Here is a 23,907-nt window from a genome sequence, read left to right as displayed (position 1 = left end):
ATATTGGGAAATACTTTGTCATTAAAAATCTCTTGAATGCTGGAATCCTCTAAGACATTTTGTATTTCAAGAGGACCATTTTAGTGTAACTTCAAGTCATCCTTTCTGGTTGGACTGGACTGGCATTCTTTTTTTAGTGCTTATTTATGTTTAGTATCCACAGCCCTCTGAAGATTCTATTCATTGAAACTGAAGTTTTTGGAGGAAAAGTTGATATAAATTAGTCAGATAAAAGAGGAGAGAGGAAGAATACTGGGACAATGTATGCTTTTAGTGATCTTTAATTACTCAATACTTGCATGTTTCATTCATCACAATAGTAATGTGAGTCAGTGTGTCTTCATTTTATAGATAGGAGATTGTTCTGACTTACAGATCGAAGGGAACATAGTTGATAAGTGGCAGAGCTGGATTGTGAACCCAGATCTGACTCAGTCTAAGCCCGTGCACGTAGTGCCCTTTTTAGAACAGTTTCTCATAAGAAGGAGAGATATCCCTGGTTTTTAGGAGATGGAAATTAGAGAGCTTCAGTTAAGAAATCAAGAGTATCACTAATGCTGTCACACTTCCTTTATAGCCTTCAGCTTATGTGTTGGAGATTTTTAAAGGAATCAAGTCAAGGTGAGTGCCGGTGCACAGTTATTACAGCTAATACCATTTACCGAACATGAGATAAACAGACATTATAATTGATGGTTATCTTCTTTAGAGGTTTAACTATGTCAAAATTTTGATGGAAAATAATTCATTATAATGTTCTTTTTGAATTAGAACTAGAAGGTTCCTCCTAAAATATGAAGGGAGATATTGAATACTTTTAAAAAGCACAAAGGAAGGGCAGTGCTACTTTATATCATAGGTAATGAAATCATCTATAATTCAGTCACAGGTACCAACTGCTAACATTTTTTGTTGTATATTTCCTTTGGCTTATTTTCTGTATACATACACAGTTGGAATCATATGTATACATTTTTATATCCTGTCCTTTTTCACAGAATATTTCCTGAGCACTTGCTCACTTTAGTAATATTCTTCAAAAACACATCATTGAATTAGTTCAAAATATTCCATTGTATATATAGTTACTATTGGGTGGTGCATATGTGTTTGGCTGTTATCAATACTGCCTTAGTAAACACCTTTATATATAAATCTTTGTCATCATCATTGATTATTTTTCTTAAGGGTCCTAGCAGTCTATTAACTAATCAATGGACATGAGCTTTTTAAAGGTTTATGTTGCTTAATTACTGTCAGAGTGCTTGTAATGACTTTTACCAGCTTTTAAAAAATTCTTTGCTGGTTTGAGAGGCAAAAGGTGGTACTGCATTATTTTCCTTTTTAATTAACAAAGTTAAAATTTTATTATATTTGTTGGCCATTTGTATTTTTTCCTGTGAATTTTTACTTTCCTTTTCTTGTGCTTTATAGTTGTTTCTCTTACCGGTTTTTTAAGAATTTTTTTATATCTTTTGTCATTCATTTTTGAAATAATATTTGAGTTTGATCTACTGAGAGTTATCATTTTTTTAATAACAAATCACAATATCTGAGTATATCCCATACAAGAAACAAACAGGACCTATCTAAGATAATGAAACTTTGCTAGAGAAATGTAAAAGAAAATTTAGAGTAATGGAGGTATGATGCATTCCTAGACGGGAAGATTCTGTGTTTTAAAGATTTGGTTTTTCTTAAACTAGTCTATAGGTTTGTGATCCCAATTGAAATCCTCTTGAGAGTTCTAGTTGGAATTGATGAAATGATAATAGAACTAGCTCAAGAAAAGTAAAACAAACCAGAAAAAGAACAAGAGGGAGCTGTTCTCCTAGATTAAAAAACTGTAAAAATGCAAAATTAAAACAGTACAGGATTGTTGTCAGAATCAGTTATGAAAACAGACTCTAAAGCCCTAGAACACTCTATGATATAGAGGGACTCAATAAATGGTAAAAGAAGTATCATATAAAGATGGGATATACAACAAAAGGCTTTAAAGAAATTGGTTATCTGAAAGAAAAACAGTTAGATTCTCCTACCCTGCCATGGACCAGAATGCATCAAGTAGGTTAAAATACTAAATATAAAAAACCAAAACGTTGAAAAGAGAGAACCATTCATAATACCGATGTATGTTTAACTCTGGATGGGTAAGATCTACTCAAGTATAAAAGTAGAAGAAAAAAATAGGAGAGGAAAAGATTTTTAAATTGACCATGTTAAGAAACGTGGCATTTTTAATGTTTATTTTTTCCTCTTCAGTGAGCTGGAAGAATCTCTGCTTGTGCTGCCTTTCTCTTACGTCCCAGACATTCTTAAGCTCTTTAATGAATTCATCCAGCTGGGCTCTGATATTGAACTTCTATGTAGGTGCCTCTTCTTTCTCCTCAGGTAACGTCCTTCCCAAAAGAATATCATGTCTTATCTGCATAACGGCTCCAGTAGTGCCTCACCTGAAGCTGTCCATGCTTTGGGATTAAGAAATGTGATGTCTCCGTTTCGGAGACGGTTGGGAATTTCAGTGCTGCCTGACATAATTCTTATCCTTTGGAGTGAGTCTTGCTTGTAAAATGCAGATAGTGATGGCCCAACTCTAAGTAGCATATGAGGTACTGTGTTGCTAAGGATGCTCAGGCAGGCGGAGGTCTCCAGGTTACAGTCTAAGGTAGCAGCTCCAGTTCTAGTTAGTTTGCTGAAAGCCCATCTCTGAATAGCCAGTCTGCCTCAGTGTTTCTTTTTGACTATTGAGTTTAAACTAAATGGTTTTGTTTTCATAATAGCATTTTAAGGAGTAGTCAGTTTATTTCCCAGGTCTCTACAAGTACAAATGGAAGGATAGGGGCATATTTGGAGGGAACTAAGAAACATAAAAAAAACGTTCATTAGATTATATTCTTAAATAGGAAGAATTCTTATTAATATGTAACAGAGGGAAAATATATTTACAAAGGCGTAATATATTCTTATCTCCCACTCTGTCCCCCAGTCTCAAGCTGTTATATCAGAGGACAGGAATAGAGGCAAATTTGAACATTCCTTAAAATGCTATTAATTAGGAAATCAGAAACTGCTCAGCCAATACCAAATAGTTAAAAGGAAAACAGGTGTATTTGGTGAATTGGCCTTTTTTCATGATCATTAACCCTTCATTCCTTTATTTCTTTCAGGATAGTAGCAAATGAAGAACAATATGTTTATATTATTCCGTTGTCATATTTACAGTTTATTTTTTAATTGCTATGGCATATGTGCTATTGAATCGGGGTTACTGATTCTAAGAGAAACACAGTGAATGTTTCTAGCATATTGGGGTGGTAGATGGGTGCTACCTCGCAGGTAGATATGGCAGGTCACAACTGAGGGTGAGGGTGAATGTGGAGGTTAAAGGAGCATGAATCATCAAGGGCATCTTGGTACTCTAGGTCAGAGTTTGATCATCTCTTTTTTTGGCTGAAATATTAATAAATCTTTGAGTTAGCAATTCTTAGAAGGCTCATTTTCCTCTGATCTTTCCATAGAATGCCGTTGTCAAAATCTGTGGCCACTGGGTAGATTGCAAAGAGTCAGCTTTGCAAATGAGTTGATAGTATTTTTAAAATTGTTATTGGATAGAACTGACTAGTAGGAAGAAACTTCTTTAGTTTTTTTTCATAGAAGCATTTCTGTATTCCCATGATCGGCAAAATGTTTTTTTTTTTGGACATTTTGTCTGTTTGCTAGTTCTAGAAGGGATAGGTAGAGCTAGAACCACTATCCTTCTTTGTGACATGCCTGGTTTTATTTTTGTTAGGATTCACTTTGGCCAGATCACTAGCAACCAAATGCTTGTGCCAGTGATTGAAAAATTAAAGGAAACAACTATTTCAAAAGTCAGCCAAGTCCGGGTAAGTATCTTTGTAGAGACAGAACAAGGAGGGGAAAATTCTAGCGTGTATGTTACTTACAAGTAGCATAGTGTGCTGTGCCCTATCTTTGGTGATACTGACCTGACATGCATGTATATTTAAGATGAGGTTTTTGTTAGAGCTAGTAGACAAAAAAACAAACAAACAAGGAAAACCCTTAGGGAAGGATGAGTAACAACACATGAAGCTTTGGTTCCCCTGACTCACATATGCTGTGATATTGAACTGAATTGAGAGGAAGTTTATTTAATCTCTCTTGTATTCTTTCTCAGGATGTTATCGGCTTCAACATGGCAGGTCTTGATTATCTCAAGAGGGAATGTGAGGCAAAAAGTGAAGTTATGTTTTTTGCTGATGCTACCAGCCACTTGGAAGAAAAGAAGAGGAAAAAGAAAAAGAGGGAGAAGCTGATTTTAACATTGACTTAGAACTGAAATGTGGTGCCTTTTTCAACTTTTTCTTGAAAAGGACTTCCAAACTAAGCAGCAGAACCTATGAATGTGATCTTATTTGGAATTTGGGTCTTTACAAATATAATTAGTTAAGATTGGTCATTCTAGATAAGATTAAATCCAATGATTTGCTTTTATAAGAATGCCATGTGATGGACAGCTACATGTAAAAGAATGAAATTAGAACATTCTCTAACACCATACCCCAAAATAAACTCAAAATGGATCAAAGACCTAAATGTAAGGCCGGACACTATAAAACTCTTAGGGGAAAATAAAGAACACCCTTTGACATAAATCTCAGCAATATCTTTTTGGATCCACCTCATAGAGTAAGGAAAAACAAAAATAAACAAATGGGACCTAATTAAACTTAAAGCTTTTGCACAACAAAGGAAACCATAAACAAAATGAAGAGACAGCCCCCAGAATGGGAGAAAATATCTGCAAACAAAGCAACCAACAAGGGATTAATCTCTAAACTATACAAACAGCTCATGCAGCTCTACGTTAAAAAAAAAAAAAACCAGGCACATGCAAAGATGCTCAACATCACTAATTATCAGAGCAATGCAAATCAAAACTACAATGAGGTACTACCTCACATTGGTCAGAATGTCCATCATCAAAAAGTCTACACACAATAAATGCTGGAGAGGGTGTAGAGAAAAGGGAACCCTCCTACACTGTTGGTACCACCACTATGGAGAACAGTATGGAGGTTCCTTAAAAAACTAAAAATAGAACTACCATATGATCCAGTAGTCCCACTCCCAGGCATATATCTGGAGAAAACCATAATTCAAAAAGATACATGCACCCCAATGTTCACTGCAGCACTATTTACAATAGCCAAGACATGGAAGCAACGTAAGTGTCCATTGACAGATGAATGGATAAAGAAGATGTGGTACATATATACAATGGAATATTACTCAGCCGTAAAAAATAATGAAATAATGCCATTTGCAGCAACATGGATGAACCGAGAGATTATCATCCTAAATGAAGTAAGTCAGAGAAAGACAAATATCATGATATCACTCATGTGTGGAATTAATTAAAAAATGATACAAATGAACTTATTTACAAAACAGAAACAGACTTACAGATATCAAAACAAACTTATGGTTTCCAAAGGGGAAATGTGGCGGGGAGGGATAAATCAGGAGCTTGGGATAAACATACGCTACTATATATAAGGTAGATGGCCAACAAGGACCTGCTGTATAGCACAGGGAACGCTATTCAATGTTGTGTGATGACCTATATGAGAAAAGAATCTAAAATAGAATAATATATGTATAACTTCATCACTTTTCTGTACACCTGAAACTAGCACAACATTGTACATCTATACTCCAGTAAAATTAAAATTAAAAAAAAAAATGCCATATGAGGACACACAGGGAGGGAGGCCACATGGCAGCAGAGGCAGAAATTGGGATTGGAGTGACAGCAGCTACAACCCTAGGAACACCAAGGATTCTGTCTACCACCAGAAACTAGGAAAGAGGCATGGAACAAATTCCCTCAGTGCTTCCAGAAGGAACAAACTCTCTAATACCTTGGTTTCAGACCTCCTAAACTGCAAGAGAATAAATATCCATTGTTTTAAGCCACCCAGTGTGGTCATTTGTTATGGCAGCCTCAGGAAACTGATAACAAGTTGTGGTACCAGGAAGTGAGGTACTGCTATAGCAAATACCTAAAAATATGGAAGTGGCTTTGGAATCAAGTAATGGGTGAAACTGGGAAGAATTTTGAGCTACACGATAGAAGAAAGTCAAGATTACCTTGAAGAGACTGTTGGTAGAAATAATGGACTGTAAAAGCACTTTGGTGAGGGTTCAGAAGGAAGTGATGGGGAAAGTAAAGAACATTTCAAGCATCTTAGAGAATTCCTACATCATGAACAGAATGTTGGTAGTAAATATGAACATTAAAGGTGATTTTGCTAGGACCTCAGATGGAAATGAAGATGTTATTGGACAGTGGAGGAAAAGTGATCCTTGTTACGAAGTGGCAGAAAACTTGGCTGAATTGTGTTCTGCTTTTGGGTAAAAAGTAGAACTTATAAACAATGAAATTGGATTTCCAGCGGACGTTTCCAAGCAAAACATGGAAGGTGTGTCCTGGTTTCTTGCTGCTTATAGTAAACAAGAGGAAAGGGATAAACTGAGGAAGGAAATGGTCAGCAAAAAGGAACCTGAACATGATTTGGAAAATTCACAGCCAGTCCATATTGCAGGAAATGCTAAGGCATGCTCTGGAGAGTTCATCAGGGGTGCAGCTGGAAAACCTAGTGGAGAAATTAGATTTGTGACCATGAGTATAATCAACCATCTCAGCAGAAGCTAGGAACAGAGGTGAGACTATCCAGGAAGGACCTGTGGAGAACCCTCACGTCTAATGGTGTGGATCTCCTTGATATCCGTGAAGACTGATGGTTTTTGAGAATGTTCTATCAGCAGAAACACTGCCTGCTTGGCCTGGTGGACAGAGACAAGAAATGAAGGAAGGCTGCCAGACTTCTGGGCTTCTATAAGCAGGAAATGGGGTGCCCAGAGGATAAGACTGTCCCAGGCTAACAACTGAGAGGGTGGGGCCCACAAGGCATCTGTGGGTCTAGAGGGGGGTGCTGGTGAAGCCTCTGGCCCAGAGGGCAGATCAAGACACAGATAATTATGCTCAGGCTTTGAAACCTTAGGAAATCTGCCCCACTGCACTGCAAACACTTAAATCGGTGACTCCTTTATTCTTTCCGTTTTCTCCTTTTAGAATGGGAATGTCTTGTGCTATTTTGCAAGCTGACAACTTGTTTCTAGTTTCACAAGTCCATAGATGGAGAGGACACCATGATAGGTGAAGACTTTGGGAAATATTGGGATGGAGTGAGTGCATTTTGCATGTGAGATGGGTATAAATTTTGGGGAACCAGAGGGTGGACTGTACTGAGTTTATCCCCACAAAACTCATGTCTACCAGGACTTATGAATGTGATCTTATTTGTAAATAGGGTCTTTACAGATGCAATCAAGTTAAGATGAGGTCATTCAAGATTAGAGTAGCCCCTAAAACCAATGACTTGTTCTTATAAGGAGAGACATATAGAAATACACAGGGAAGGATGCCATTGGGGACAGAGGCAGAAATCAGAGTGAGTTATAAGCTAAGGAACACCAAGGACTGCTGGCAACCACCAGAAGTTAGGAAAGAGGCATAGAACAAATTCTCCCTCAGAGCCTCCAGAAGGAACCAACTGTGCTGCCACCTTGATTTCAAATGTCTGGCCCCCCAAACTGTCAGAGAATACCCCAAACTGTCAGAGAATAAATATCGTTTTAAGCCACCTGGTCTGCGGTACTCTATTATGGCAGCCTCGAGACACAAATACAGATTTATTACAGCAGCCCTAGGAAACTAATGCAAGATGCTATTTGCCTTTTTCTCTCATGAGCGTACAGTGGAGTTTTCCAGAGACTATGTGATGTGTGATATGGTGACAGATTGAATACAGAGCAGATGTGAGAATCCAGTTATGTCCTATTAAGCCAGACATTGAAAAGATTTGCAAAAATGTAATACTCTTCTTATTAATTTTTGTTTGGAAAAGTTATTTTTCATTAACAATTTATTTATGGTAATATACTGGGTTTATTTTTTTAATAAATTATAAGTTTTTCCAAGTTTTAATTCTAATTTGGTAAATATTGATAATATGACCCACATAAACAAAAGGTTTTTGGGATCCTCAATAATTTTTAAGAATACATGAGGAGTCTTGAGTCCAAAAAATTTAAGAACCACTAGCCTAACTAAATTCTCAAGTCCAAAAGGGCATCCTGCTGTTTGTGTTTGTACCCTTGATTTTTGGAGAGTCCAATCAACATCAAAAATAGCACTTGAAAGAGTGAACTTTAGAATCACATTGAAGTAGGTTAGATTTTTACTTCTTCAGGATTCTCTGAGCCTCAGTTTCCTTATTTATAAAGTGGGAAAAATATCTATCTTGTAGATAGGATGAGGATTAGTTTATGACTATGAAGGGGTAGTTATAATTATTAAAAACAAATATTTTCATTCCACCAGACTAAGTGGCTTATTGGTTGCTGGCTGTATGAAGATGGGAACAAATGCAAGGTCTAAGGCTTCAAGTTTGAATGGATGACAGTCAAATTACAAATTTGTTACTTACCTGACACCTAATGAGAAACTTTACGGGACATGAAGACTCCAAGTGCAGAGGAAGAAACTGTAGAAATCTTCTGGACCATAGGATTTTCTTTTCCCTGGGGAAAATCTTTTGGTCTCTTATCATAATTGCTGCTTGTTAAAACTGGTAAAATACCCATTAAGGACTATTACTTTCATGAACAAATGATTTGTGTATGCAAACTCAGATAACATTTTAGAATCTCTAGCACATTTAGCTCAATTTTAGGTATTTTCTGTCTAATGCAATATCTACATGCCAGGTTTAGGGGATGAAGGATGGCTATTGATCTCCTGTAATTTCTTCTGTTCACCCTAGAGTATATTTTCTTCTAAGGGTGACTGGCCTTTCTATAGGTGCCATCAATCACCATAACCAGGTCCCAGACCACATCAACCAGATTTCATGGTTTTTTGGTGGGGAGGGGCAAGGGCAGGCCTTGGGAAATGGACTATGAACTATCATTGTTGTCACTGGAAGTAGAGTAAGGATTTAATAAGACTCTTCCCCATCTCTCTGTTCCTGACAGATGGTCTCTATAAGCAAGGAAATAGAAACTTTATTAACATAAATGCAAAATTATTTAATTGCTGTGATCAGCCACAGGGATTCAGTTAGTCTGGATCAGCATCTAATAACTTGTGTGAAGAGGATGTAAGAGGACTTGATTTAATTCCCAGAGTGGGGAAAATTGTTCCCAGTGAGGTCTTTCGTGACCACCCTGCTATAAACTGCAATTCTTAACACTCCCTATACTTCCTTTCCTACTTTACATTTTCTCCCTTGTACTTATCACCATTGTAGTCCATGTTTCACTTATTTTGTCTATTGTCTGTCCTCCCGCTGGAATGTAAGCTTACATAAAGGCAGAAATGTGTGTCTCTTGTTCATTGCTGTATCCCCAATGCCTAGCACATTAGAAAAACTTAAATTCTTTGAAAGAATGAACAAATGAATCCAACTCCATTTCTATTGAAATCAAGGTCATCTGACACAAGTTCCCCTAAATTTCTTTCACCTCAGAATGTCTGGATCCTTAGCCATCTTTGTTCTCTCCCTTGCCAAGATTAACACTTCAGCTCTGTTCTTGATTATTCTCTTGCCCTCTTTTGGATACTGCTGGTTCAGTCCTCTCATTCATATTTCTAATGTTCTCTTCTGATCCACTCTTTCCAGCCCACGAGCACACTAAACTGAAAATCTCTCCTTTTCTCTGTTGCCTCCCTGAGGTACTCTCTCAGGTACCATATACTCTTGCTGTTTCCTTTAATACTAAATTGAAAATGTATCCATACTCAATATTTCTGCTTTCTTAACACCCAGCCATTCTTCACGTTCTGCAGTTTGGTTTTTGTCCCAACCAAATCTAGTGGTCCTATTTAAATCCGAAGTCTCCTTGATATCTCTATAGCATCTGTCAACTGTGTCCATAGTTCGCTTGAAATTCTTTGAGATATTTCAAGTTTTGCTAATTGCTTGTTCTGTCTCCACTGGTGCCTCTTTTTTCTCCTGCTCCCTAAACAGACTCCACATTTCTTCTCCTTCCGCATACCTTCTATCATCACCTCTGTAGCTGACACTTAAAATTATTATATCTCCAGCTCTGACTGCTCAATTGAGATCCACTCCTGAGTCTCCATGTTTCATTACCTGAGCCCCAAACCTTGCAGGTGAACTCTTATGTCCTCTTACTTCCTTTTCTCAGTGGGTCCCACCTTAGATTTTACAGTACCCCCTGCCAAATGTCTTTCATCCACGTCCCTCTTTCCCAACTATAGTTGCCACACTATAGTTCTTGTCCTTACACTTGGCCTGTTGATGTAGCCTTCCAATGGTTCTTTGCATATCCAGTAACTCTTCTCCTTCAGCATATCCTGTACAATAACACTGGATTCATTTTTATAAAGATATGCTGATTATATCACCCATTGGATCAGAATTTCAATGATTCACTGTTGCTTATATAATAAAGTCAAGCCAAGGATTCAAAATCTCCCATAACTTGATTCCAACCAACTTTCCCACTATATTACTAATACTCTAATCTCTCAACAAATTGAACTCCCTGCTTCCCCTCCTGAACACCTGGAGATTTCCTATTGCTACACTTTTGTTCATTCTTCCTAGTTTAAGTCTCCTTTCATCAAAGGTTTTTGCATTCTATAAGACCCAGCTCAAATATCAAATAGATATAACTGTAACACAAAGTAGTATATGATTCATGCTGTTGGAGTACAATATAGGAATCAAGTGTGAAAACTTTATTTCTGCTACCAGACTATGTAAGTCTTTTAGGATAGAGTCCAATTTTCATTTTTATATTTGATAAAATATTTCATACAGTACCTTGCATATAATAGGTTCTCGATATCTGTATATTCTATCTACAAGAGACACCAGTATGAAGGAATGTATTGTAATTCAGTGTATGTCCATTCAACTTCTATAATATAGAAGTTGAATCCTATTCCCCAACAAGATTACAAGTTGTTTTTATTTTTTTATGACAAAGACTTGCTTTTTAAAAAAATTCTGATTGTCTCATACCCCACAGACGGCCAATAATATTGAGATTTATCCAACTTACAGTCACATGTACTATGTTAGGCACTTTGTTAGATGCTTTCAAAGATGAATGAAGATACAAGTCTTTGTCCTAAGAAATTTAACTCTGATTTTAAAAATAGAATAAATGAAGCTACAGAGTGCAGATGTGAGGGGATTAGAAAATAGCATTTTGACTTTTGTATTCTTGCTCAAATGTAATTTTTGCACTATATATGACTACTCAAATTGAACGTTAAAGGATATTTGCTTCCACAGGTAAGAACAGGACATCATGCTCAGTCATAATCTCTATATTGTGAAAGATGTGTGCTGATCCCTTGGCACCATCCTCTCCAACAGCCATGGCAAATAACTCCACTTTCAGTTCTGCCTGCAAACCAGCAGCCACCTATAAGACACAATGTAGCTTTAGAATCAGACATGTATGAGTTCAAATCTTGATTTTTAATATGACTTTGGGCAAGTTACTCAAACTCTCTAATCTTGTTTCCTCATCTATAAATTTGGCACAAATGAATGATTGCTGTTCTAGCATTTAGAAGAATTACTTCATGGATTAGTTAGGTTGGATTCCATTGAGTTAGCGGGACTCAGGAAAAATTGCTGAAGGAGAACATCAAGTGCTGTTTAGGAAAAAGCATAAGGAAACTAAATGCCAGGATGCTGGAGGGCAAACTTTCATGATGTCTGTAACTGTGCTATTTCTTGAATATCAGTAGCAAGTTTCTATTTATTGTCATCCTTGTAGATAAAGATAAATTTAATCTAAGAAAAATATAAGTTTCATCTTAAATTTAATCTAAGAGACTGGGTGAATCCCACAATTCCCCTGCCCTGCCCCTTGGTTTATAGTATTCCTAATGTAGGACCTGCAACGTGGCAAAGCCAGTAGAGGGAGACAGAATTAGTTTAAATGCCAAACTGCTTAGATCTGAAAGCTACATGGAAGAGGTTTGTACCAACAAAAAAGAAACCTGATATATAAAGAAGAAACACAGCAAGGAATAGGCTTCTTGCCTTGCTCCTTGAAAAGAACACTAGCCAGGAAAGAAAGGGCTGTTTATGTTTCTAAGCTGCCTCTCTAGGAGGTGGGTTAAAAAGCAGACTTGAGAACAGTTATCTGGAAAAAATAAATCAGAAGAAACTACCACATGGAAAGCAGTTAGGTACGAATGGAATTTTTTTCTTCAATAGAGTTTTATAAATAATAGAATTGAAAAATGTTTCAGTTTTTTCAACAGTGTGCTTGTGAGCATCTATCTGCACACTGGAGAGTATCCAACAGCTCTGTTTTGAGACCCAAGCCCTTAGCCCCCCAAGCCCAACAACCAGAGCAGGGCTGGGGAATGATGACATTCTGCACAAGGGCAGCTGGAGAACTGTTATCACACAGGTTTACCCAGGCTTGGAGTACATTCATTCAGTGTTGGCAACGAACCAAGATGAACAGTGGTGAGATTTAGATATGGAGAAGTCTAGAGGTTACATTCTTTGCCAGAGCCAAAACCTACTATCAAAAACAAACAAACAAAAAATAACAAACAGTAGAGAGTGAGCTTCAAAGAATACAAGCTGGGTTTTTAGTACGTATAAAGGTTCGTCCAGCAGTCGTTTGTTTGGCTTTTTGCTAATCCCTACTTTAAATGAAAAAGATTTGCTAACTTCCCAGAACAGTGGGAGAAAAGCTTTTGCTTTAACTGTGTTTTTGCTTTATGTTGTGAAGATTCTGAAACTTTGACACAGTACAATGACGCATTGTCTTGGAAAGGTACTCATGAATTAGTGGATCTAATCCCCAAATGTATTTCTGTTTAGAAATTGCAGCCTGTGTACTACAATTTTATATAGATCATAAGATACTGGAGCTGGAAGAGGGCTAAGAAGTGATCAGTCTAAGCTCCTCCTTTTATAGACGAGGAAAGCAAGGTGCAGAGGATTAATTAACCAAAAACATCACTGAGCTGCTTGGTAGCATAGCCAGGACGAGAAGCCAACTTTGCACTGTAGCCAACCGATGCTTCTGTGTCAACGTATAACAACTGTGGCTTCCTCGCATCATCTGTCACTCAATCACACATCTCTCGAGTGCCCACCATGTGTCCTGCTCTGTAAGCTCCTTATGTGTCTCACTCATCTTTAACATCCCCTGTACCCTGGCACTATCACTGGCATATGGGAGGAACTCAGAGCTTGTTGACTGAAATGAAAGGCGTGTTAAAGCAGCAAGATGATATACTGACCAAGAAATAAAAGTTAAGATTGAAAGTGTGATTTTTGTTATCTTTTGAGACAACCTTTTGTTTATAACATACTACACTTCTGAAATTCTAATGTGAAGTAAGTGGCAGTATACACATTTTATACTAAACACCTTATTTGGGGGAATGTATCAAATAAAATCAGAACAGATTGACATATTAAAATTTGTATTTTCAGAGATTTTTGGAGAAATGAGACAGATGGTGACTTTAAGTATACTACTATTTCTTAATATGTTATGAAATAATATTCTCTGACAAATACCAAGAGAACAAACCAGATTTACATAAAATGTAAACAATGAAAGATTTGTTTTTCAAGTGATTTTTCACTTTGCAGAAGGATTTGTCACAGGATATCTTTAGGTAATCAGTTTACCAAGTGCATGTTAAATCGTATTTAATGTTTTAAAAGGTATTTTCAGACAACAGTATAGAACTGCAGTATTGGGACAAGTGAAGTGAACTTCAGAAATGGTTCCATAGCTGGAAGTTTAACTCTATTTACACACAGATCTGCTCATGGTTGTTACATGAAGTAAGTGACATCAAGCCAGATGTTGAACCAATACCAGGAATCTTTGTTTATGATACTACAAAAAGTAGACTTAAACATGGTTTAAACTGAAACAGGTAGAACGACTTAAAAATCACTTGACTGGAAACATATACATATCTGTACGCACACACATGGACACACACAACAGATAGCACATAGGACTTACAGGCCCAGGTTTGTAAGTCACTTTCAGTCCCGTGCTGGGCGGGGGCTGCTTCACCCTAAACCTACCAGGAAAAAAGATGGGAATAAATTGATGCCATAATGAAAAACATGAGCACGAATGAACTGGGAAGTAATAAAAGCAGAAAGGTGTTAATACTCCCTACACAGGAGCAAGGGGTCCAGACTAGTAGAAAAACAACCCAATATCCAGTTGGAAAAAGAATCTGGGGCCTGTTTCACAACTGCCTTTCCAACAGTTTTCATTGGCGTCAAACTGACTCCAACCTGAGTTTCAACCCTTTGTTATTGGATGCTGACGAGCAGCTCGGGTCTGGGCAGAAGGTGGCGAAGGTTTGGCAGGCGCGTGCACTGCAGTGTAGCTGCCTGCGTGAACACGTATACTGACTGCCAGGTCATTAAGCTGAAGAATAAAGGCTCCTTTGGAAAGCAGCAGAGCGTGGGAGCCAGTCTTTCTCTGCCATGGTATGGGGTTTGCAAGTTTGGGGAGAAGAGAAACAGAAAAGGCTCAGAAAATGTTGGTGAACTTGAAAAGCCCGGTGCTCACACGTGGTACCTATTGATCTCTTCCCCTTCCTGTGGTTTGTGGGTTCTGCCCGAAGGTTAAAGACCTGGAGTAAATTAAAATGCCAAGGGAAGCCTACCTCCATCTACTCCACTCCCTCTACCAGCCACTTTGCTGTCTGCCCTGTGGTGGCTGAGTTGAACAAGCTGAGGACTGAAATCTATAAAACTAAAATTCTGTACTGGACACACAGGGTCTGCATGGGTGGTTTTAATTCGTTTGAGGTTGACTCTCCATTTCTCCCTACCCACTTTGTGGCAACAACCTAAATAAACAATAATGTCTGATCTGGCGGCTTGGGTCCCTCATCAGGTTGTTTGTGAGGAAGTAAATGTGATTCCTGAAGTTGAGAATTCACCTCAATTAAAATGGGACAGTGATCTTTTCAATCAGATGCTCCTGTAGCTTTGCTCCATCTGACTTCCAATCCTGAATTTAGAATCACAAACATTCTCAAACTTGCTACTGACCCTGAGAATAACTCCGCACTTGAAATAAACATGTATCCCATTTTTATGGGGGAAAAAACTCGACATAATCCTGAAGCTTAATTCAAAATAGTATAGAGGAGATTTTGTGATTGGGAGTTGTCTTGGCATAGATACATGGTATATTGACCCAGTGGGAAGGACTGATCTCCCACAAGAAGCAGTGACCACAGCTGTGTTGATAAAGCAAGGTGCTCCAATGAGCTGGTACTCAGGAGATCTGAGATCTACCCTTGCTGCAGCCTACAAGACCTTAAAACAAGTTACTCAGTTTGTTCCTTTATATAATAGTCTCTAAGGTTCTACACACTCTAAAATTCTATTGGTTTTGATCTGAAAATGAAGGGCTAAGGTGACTTTCTTGTCACTTAATGCCAGATACAGTATATTTTCTATTCGGAGTACAGGCTGTGAGTTAAGGTACTTGTTTATAATTCCAAGTCACATCATCAGTGTCAAAATGACCCTGATGATTAAGGGTTAATTATTTTTCCATTTTGCCTCAATTATGCAGAATTAATGTAATTAAAATCATGTTTAGATCACAAAGTGCCAACCAATGTTAGCTGGTATTATAGTTGGTGGTAGATTTGAGAAATAGACTTTCAAGTTTTGTGCATTAGTTATTGTTTTGTGTATTAGTTATTGTAACACTTGTACAACATCCCTTTCATTTTTTGCTAGTACAGATCAGGTCTTGAGGTGCTTCTAACCAAAGTATGGATAAAAATTAATGGAAAGGCAAAGAAATACCTACTCTATAGTTGAGGCTTGGTAAGTACTAATTTGTTGAATAATGAATGAGTGGATGAATTAGTGAGTAAATGACTGAATGAATGATGTTAAGATTCAAGAGTTCGGGTGTAATTACAATTCACTTCAATAAACATTCACTGATGTAGGCAACCAAAGAAAAGTCACAGAGTAGGGGAAGGTGATCTGAGCATACACTTGGAGCCTTGGCCTCACCTGCAGAAGTCCACTCCAACATTCTTGAGCTTTACAGTGGTTGCATAGGTGTGTCCTTCTTTGAGCACTCCAAACGTCACTGAGGGTGGGAGAAGATGGAATCCAAAGGGGGATGAATTTACATTATTAATGGCAGCAGATGCAACAGAGGACGTTTTCACTCTTCCTCCAACAGAATCTTGCACCTTGCATTGAGAAAAAAAGCAATAAAGCATAATAAAATGGTTCTATTTTGCATTCCCAAGATAATAAAAAGACTCTGACCCCACACATCCCCTGACTAGACCATGCAGCAAAGCATGTAAGAAGCTTACCCTGCCCTCCAGCCAGCCTACAGCCACTGCACAAGGAAAGGCCTTGCAGCCAACCAAGTCAAAGCCAGCTTTGCCCCCAGCATGCCCACAGTAGTAGGCCCTACCACAACAGAAAGGCACCTGCAGCCCACATAAGGGAATCCCTTGACTACACAGCTCTGGTGACCAGAGGGGAGCATGCTGCTGGGCCCATGGGACATCTTCTACATGAGGCTACTTCTCCAAGACTGGGCAATGTAACCAACATTAGAAATAAACACAGAGAATTGGGAAAAATGAGGAGACAGAAGAATATGTTCCAAACAAAGGAACAACACATAACCTCAGAAAAAGAACTAAACAAAGTGGAGGTAAGCAATCCGGCCAGTAAAGAGTCAAGATAATTATCATAAAGATGCTCACTAAACTCAGGAGAAAAATGAATGAATATGGTGAAAGTTTCAACAAAAAGTTAGAAAAATGAAAAACCAAACAGAGCTGAAGAATACAATAACTGAAATAAAAACTGCACTAGAAGGAATCAACAGCAGATTAGATGATACAGAGGAACTGATCAGCAACGGATCAGAGGAATGGATCAGACAGTAGTAAAAAATCACCTAAGCTGAACAGAAAAAAGAAAAAACAATTAAAAAAATGAAGACAGTTTAAGAGACCTCTGGGACAATATCAAGCATACTAACATTTGCAAATAGGGGACCCAGATGGAGAGAGAAAGGGGCAGAGAACTTACTTGAAGAAATAATAGCTGAAAACTTCCCTAACCTGGGAAAGAAAACAGACATTCAGGTCCAGGAAGCACAGAGAGTCCCAAATAGGATTAACTCAAAAAGGTCCACACCATGACACATTAAATGAAATTAAAATGGCAATTAAAATGGAAAAATTAAAGATAAAGAGAGAATCTTAAAGAAGCAAGAGAATAGCAACTAGTTATGTACAAGGGAATACCATAAGACCATCAGCTGACTTTTCAGCAGAAATTGTGCAGACTAGAAGGGAGTGGCATGATATATTCAAAGTGATGAAAGGGAAAAACATACAAGCAAGAATATTCTACCTGTTAAGGTTACCATTCATGTTTGAAAGAGAGATAAACAGTTTTACAGACAAGCAAAAGCTAAGAGTTCAACACCACTAAACTGGCTTTACAAGAAATGCTAAAGGGACTTCTCTAAGCAGAAAAGAAAAGGCCACAACTAGACATACAAAAATTATGCAAGGAAAAATTTCACTAGTAAAGGCAAACATACAGTAAAGGTAGTAGATCAACCACTTATAAAGCCAGCAGGACAGAAGGTCAGTGGACAAATGCATAAGATTATATATATCCACAATGAGTAGTTAAGGGATATTCAAAACAAAAAGATGTAAAATATGACATCAAAAACATTAAATGTGTGTGTGGGGAAGATGAAGAGTTGTTAGAATTTATTCAAACTTAGGACATTATCAACTTAAAATAATCGTATATATGATTATATATTGTTATATATGAACCTCATGATAGCCACAAACCAAAAACCTGTAATAGATACACACACAAAAAAGAGAAAGGAATCCAAACATAACACTAAAGATCATAATCAAATCACAAGGGAAGAGTCTAAAAGAAGAAGGAACAAAAAAGAACTACAAAAACGACATGAAAACAACTAACAAAAGGTCTATAAGTACATACCTATCAATAATTACTTTAATGTAAATGGTCTAAATGCTCCAATCAAAAGACAGAGAGTGGCTTAATGGATAAAAATCAAGACCCATGTATATGATGCTTACAAGAGACTCACTTCATATCTAAAGACACACACAGACTGAAAGTGAAGGGATGGGAAAAGGCATTCCATGTAACTGAAAACAAAAAGAAAGCCCAGGTAGCAATACTTATATCAGAAAAAGTAGATTTTAAAACAAAGACTGTAACAAGAGACACAGAAGGACATTATATAATGATGAAGGGATCAATCCAACAAGAAGATATAACAATTGTAAATACATATGAACACAACATAGGAGCACCTAAATATATAAACAAATATTAACAGACATAAAGGGAGAAATTCACAGTTACATAATAATATATAATAATAGTAGGCAACTTTAATACCACTTACATCAACAGACAGATCATCCAGACAGAAAATCAATAAGGAAATACTGGCCTATATGACAAGTTATAGTGGATGGACTTAATAGATACATACAGAACATTTTATCCCTGAACAGTAGAATACACATTCTTTTCAAGTGTACATGGAACATTCTCCAGGATAGATCATATAATAGGCCACAAAACAAGTCTTAATGAAATTGAGAAGACTGAAATCATATCAAGCATCTTTTCCAACCACAACACTATGAGATTAGAAATCAACTACCAGGAAAAAACTGCAGAAAACACAAATATGTAGAGGCTAAACAACATGTTACTAAACAATCAATGGATCGCTGCAGAAATCAAACAGGAAAAAATACCTAAAGACAGATAACAACCACACAATGATCCAAACCTATGGGACACAGCAAAAGCCATTCTAAGAGGGAAGTTTATAGCGATACAAGCTTAACTCAGGAAATAAGAAAAATCTCAAATAAACAACCTAACCTTACATCTAAAGGAACTAGAAAGAGAAGAATAAACAAAACCCAAAGTTAGGAGAAGGAAAGAAATAATAAAGATGAGAATGGAAATAAATGAAATATAGACCAAAAAACCAATACAAAGACCAATGAAACTAAGAGCTAGTTCTTTGAAAAGATAAACAAAACAAGCCTTTAGCCAGACTCATCAAGAAAAGAGAGAGAGAGAGCGCCCAAATAAATAAAATCAGAAATGAAAGAGAAGTTACAATCAACACCACAGAAATAAAAAGGACCATGAGAGATTACTACCATTATATGCCAATAAAATGGACAACCTAGAAGAAATGGATAAATTTCTAAAAACATAATCTCCTAAAACTGAATTAAGAAGAAATAAAAAATATGAACAGATTGATTACCAGTAATGAAACTTAATCAGTAACTTAAAAAATTCCAACAAAAGTCCAGGACCAGATGGCTTCACAGGTGAATTCTACCACACATTTAAGGAAGAGGTAGCACCTACCATTCTCAAACTATTCCAAAATTTGAAGAGGAGGGAATGCTTCTGAACTCATTCTGTGAGGCTGTCATAAATCTGATGCCAAAACCAGACAAAGATACCACAAAAAGAAAATTATATATCAATATCATTGATAAACATAGATACAAAAATCTTCAATAAAGTATTGGGAAACTATATTCAGACATACATTAAAACACTCAAACATCATGATCAAGTGGTATATCAAATTATATGGTCATCTCAAAAGATGCAAAAAAGCTTTTGGCAAAATTCAACATCTACGTTTATGATAAAAAATCTTAACAGAGTGAGTATAGAGGGAGCATGCCTCAACATAATAAAGGCCATATGTAACAAGCCCACAGTTAACATCATACTCAATGATAAAAAGCTGAAAGCATTTCCTCTAAGATCAGGAACAAGAAAAGGATGCCCACTCTTGCCACTTTGATTCAACATAGTACTGGAAGTTTTAGCCACAGCAATCAGACAAGAGAAAACAAAATAAAAGGACTCCAAATTGAAATGGAAGCAGTTAAACTGTCACTATTTGCAGACGACATGATACTATATATAAAGAATCCTAAAGATGTTACCAAAAAACTATTAGAACTTGGTAATGATCCATATCTTAATAAGAATTTGAGTTACATGAGTATATGCATTTATCAAAACTCAGCAAATACATACTTAAAATTTGTGCATTTTATTGTATGTATGTATATTATAGATCAAAGGAAAAATATAAACAAATATTGAACTCTACTTAGTGATATGTATGTTAGAATATTTAGGGATAAATGTAGTAATTTCTGCAATTTACTTTGACGTGCACCCAAAACAAGATGGATTAATGGATAGATATAAGGATAGATATGTGATAAAGCAAGTATAATAAAATGTTACTGGTAGAATCTAGAAAAAATTCACACACTATTAGGACTGATAACTTAATTCAGTGAAGTTGAATGTTATAAAATTAATATACAGATATCTGTATCTGTTGCATTTTTATACACTAATAATGAACTATCAGAAAGAGAAATTAAGTAAACAATCCCATTTACAATTGCATCAAAAAGAATAAAATACCTAGGAATAAATGTAAACAAAGAGGTAAAAGACTTGTACTCTGAAAACTATAAGACACTGATGAAAGAAATTGAAGATGACACAAATAAATGCAAAGATATACTGTATTCATGGATTGAAAGAATATTGTTAAAATGACCATACTATCCAAGGCAATCTACAGATTTGATGCAATCCCAATCAAAATACCAAAGGCAATTTTCACAGAACCAGATCAAATATAACTAGATGATTTAATTCTAAAATTTGTATGGAAACACAAAAGCAATTTTGAGAAAGAACAGAGCTGGAGGTATCATGCTCTCTGATTTCAAACTACACTACAGAGCTATGGTAATCAAAACAGTATGGTACTGGCATAAAAAGAGACACATAGATCAATGGAACAGAATAGAGAGCTCAGAAATAAACTCATGCTTTTATGGTTAGTCAATCTATGACAAAGGAGGCAAGAATTACAATGGGGAAAAGATAGCCTTTTCAATAAATGGTGTTGGGAAAACAGGACAGCTCCATGCAAAATAATCAAACTGGGCTACTTTCTCACACCATATACAAAAATACTCAAAATGTATTCAATACTTAAATGTAAGACCTGAAACCATAAAACTAGAATAAAACATAAGCAGTATGCTCTTTGCCATCAATCTTAGTAACTTTTTTGGATCTGTTTCCTCACACAAGGGAAACAAAACCAAAAATAAACAAATGAGACTACATCAAACTAAAAAAGTTTTTGCACCATGAAGGAAACTATCAACAAAATGAAAAGGCAGACTACTGAATGGGAAAAGATATTTGCAAACAATATATCTGATAAGGGGTTAATAACCAAAATATACAAAAAACTCAAACAGCTTAACATCAAAAAACCAAACAACCCAATTAAAAAATGGTCAGAGGACCTGAGTAAGATTTTTATCAAAGACATAAAGATGGCCAACAGACAACATGAACAGATGCTTAGCATAAAAACATACAAAAAACTCAAACAACGCAACATCAAAAAGCCAAACAACCCAATTAAAAACTGGCCAGAGGACCTCAATAGACTTTTTTCAAAGAAGACATACAGATGGCCAACAGACACATGAAAAGATGCTCAGCAGTAACTAATCAGCAGGTAAATGCCAATCAAAACCACAGTGAGGGGCTTCCCTGGTGGCACAGTGGTTGAGAGTCCGCCTGCCGATGCAGGGGACATGGGTTCGTGCCCCGGTCCGGGAAGATCCCACATGCCGCGGAGCCGCTGGGCCCGTGAGCCATGGCCGCTGAGCCTAAGCGTCCGGAGCCTGTGCTTCGCAACAGGAGAGGCCACAACAGTGAGGGCCCGCGTACCGCAAAAAAAAAGAAAAGAAAAGAAAAGAAAAGGCTCCGTCACCAGAAAAAAATAACTGCTTGGTTGGGAGAGGAAATGAACATTTATGGTCTATGTAATCCTTACCACAGCACTGTAAGGAAGTATTTTAGTCTTTGTTTTAAGGATAAAGAAGCTCAAGTTCAGCGAACTGAAAGACAGATAACTTGCTCAAGTGTTACGTGGCAAAGTTTCAAACTCAAGTTTGCCTGATTCTAAAGTTTGTACTCTTTCTTCTGTGCCAGTGATGATCAAACTTTAGCTCCCATCAGAATCACCTGGAGGACTGGTTAAGACACCACCTGCTGACTCCACTCCCAGAGTTTCTCCATTAGTAAGTCTGGGATGGGGTGGAGTAGAGAGTAGGTAGGTGGGGAGGGGAAGTGTCTACAAAGATAAAGAAAACCTGCTCTGGAGAGGAGCACAGTCTACTGAGGACTCCTTAAGACACAAATTGCTGACTCCAACCCGAGTTTCTCCATCAGTACATCTGGGATGGGGCCCATGAATCTGAATTTATAAAAAGGTCTCAGGTGTTGCCAATGCTGCCAGTCAGGTAATCATGCTTTGAGAGCTATTGCCCTATGCTGTTATTTCCTGACCTCACCTGGGACCCTGTTAAAACTCCAGAATCTCGGGCCCCACACCAGAGCCAATAAGTCGGAATCTATATTTTAACAAAGTCCCCAAATAACTCACATGCACATTAAAGTTTGAGAAGCACTTCTATCACATGTCACTTATATACATTGCAATACCTTCTCTGATGGTAATGAACACAGTGTGCCATGAAATTTCTAAAGGATAACCACCAAAGCTTGATTGGTGGGCTCAAGGAAACCTTTACAACAGAACTGAGATGGAATCTTAATCTTAGAGGCTCTGAGGAAGGAGCTTGGTGCTTTTAAAGAACTAAGAGAAGTCCACAATGGGTGAAGTGTAGTGAGTTTGAGACAAGGTGAGGGTAGAGAAGCAAATGGAGCCATGCCTTGGAGTCACGCTAGGTCATCTGGATTTTATCCTAAGAGTCATGAGAAGGGTGCCCAATGATCCCCTCAGCCAACAGTGTGCTGGTAAACTGGCTCACAGAAAAGAGCCTTTATCAGTAGCATTTGCCGATTTCTATGGCATAAGAACTCCCAGCGTGGCTGACTGCAAGCTAACGATGATTTAACAGCTGGCTCATAAATTTTCTCTCATGAGTGTATATAAGCTGGCTCCAGCAAAGCACTGCCCTGGTTTATCTCTGTGTGACCTGAAGGGATTCATGTTGAGATGGTTCTTACATTAAATAGTAGTACACAGTGGCTGGAAATCAATAGCCTCAATCAACCAGGAATATATAAAATGCTAACTGGCTCTGGGAAATTTCTTCCCATGTCTGTTATACCTTTTTGAGAGGTTGAGACTTGGGCTTGGAACTCAGCAAATAGTGAGGTAGCCTCACTTTCTCTTTTCTTGCTTGTCCTGCCACATCCTGCAGCAGTGACTGGGTTGGAATTTTCAGAGGCACACACGATTCTGGTTCTGTTAGAGAGAACACTGAAATTACACCACGTGGACGTTGCTTCCAAAGACATTCAAGATCATACCAGAGCATAGAAGAACATAGAACCAACTTGGGAAATTTTCTTCTTTCCTTCTTAAAGAGCTTATTTACAGGAATAAAGGCTTTTATTAATTCTAGTGTTCTATCTTTGCATTTTACAAAGAGATTTTACCTAAAATTAGTCTTCACAACAATCCTATGAGATGGGCAGGGCAGATGCTATTAGCATCACCTTTTTTTCAATTAATGAGAAAAATCAGATGCTAAGAAATTGAGTGACTTGCCTGTAAATCAACAAGGCACAGTTCAATAAAATG

At 37.3% G+C, this 23,907-nt stretch overlaps 2 protein-coding genes across 3 annotated transcripts in view; one reads left to right on the top strand and one right to left on the bottom strand.

The window, feature by feature from the left end:
- WDR3 (WD repeat domain 3) overlaps window positions 1-4,650 on the top strand; it is a 37,314-nt gene extending 32,664 nt beyond the window's left edge. For both annotated transcript variants that reach the window (XM_029231200.1, XM_029231201.1), the window contains exons 24-27: window positions 578-621; window positions 2,266-2,394; window positions 3,794-3,887; window positions 4,181-4,650. In XM_029231200.1, the coding sequence (XP_029087033.1) occupies window positions 578-621; window positions 2,266-2,394; window positions 3,794-3,887; window positions 4,181-4,336 (423 nt within the window). In that variant the 3' untranslated portion in view covers window positions 4,337-4,650. The remainder of the gene's footprint in view (window positions 1-577; window positions 622-2,265; window positions 2,395-3,793; window positions 3,888-4,180) is intronic.
- Window positions 4,651-8,565: 3,915 nt separating this feature from the next.
- SPAG17 (sperm associated antigen 17) overlaps window positions 8,566-23,907 on the bottom strand; it is a 219,386-nt gene continuing 204,044 nt past the window's right edge. The window contains 5 exon segments of the mRNA XM_029230280.1: window positions 8,566-8,702; window positions 11,388-11,532; window positions 14,128-14,188; window positions 16,167-16,351; window positions 23,432-23,568. Coding sequence (XP_029086113.1) covers window positions 8,566-8,702; window positions 11,388-11,532; window positions 14,128-14,188; window positions 16,167-16,351; window positions 23,432-23,568 — 665 coding nt within the window.

Source organism: Monodon monoceros, unplaced genomic scaffold, assembly GCF_005190385.1.
Source record: "Monodon monoceros isolate NGI ecotype Baffin Bay Population unplaced genomic scaffold, NGI_Narwhal_1 Super_Scaffold_18, whole genome shotgun sequence".
Taxonomy (NCBI): Eukaryota; Metazoa; Chordata; class Mammalia; order Artiodactyla; family Monodontidae; genus Monodon; species Monodon monoceros.
Note: the sequence above shows the minus strand (reverse complement) of the source record. Positions and strands in the feature narration are given on the sequence as shown.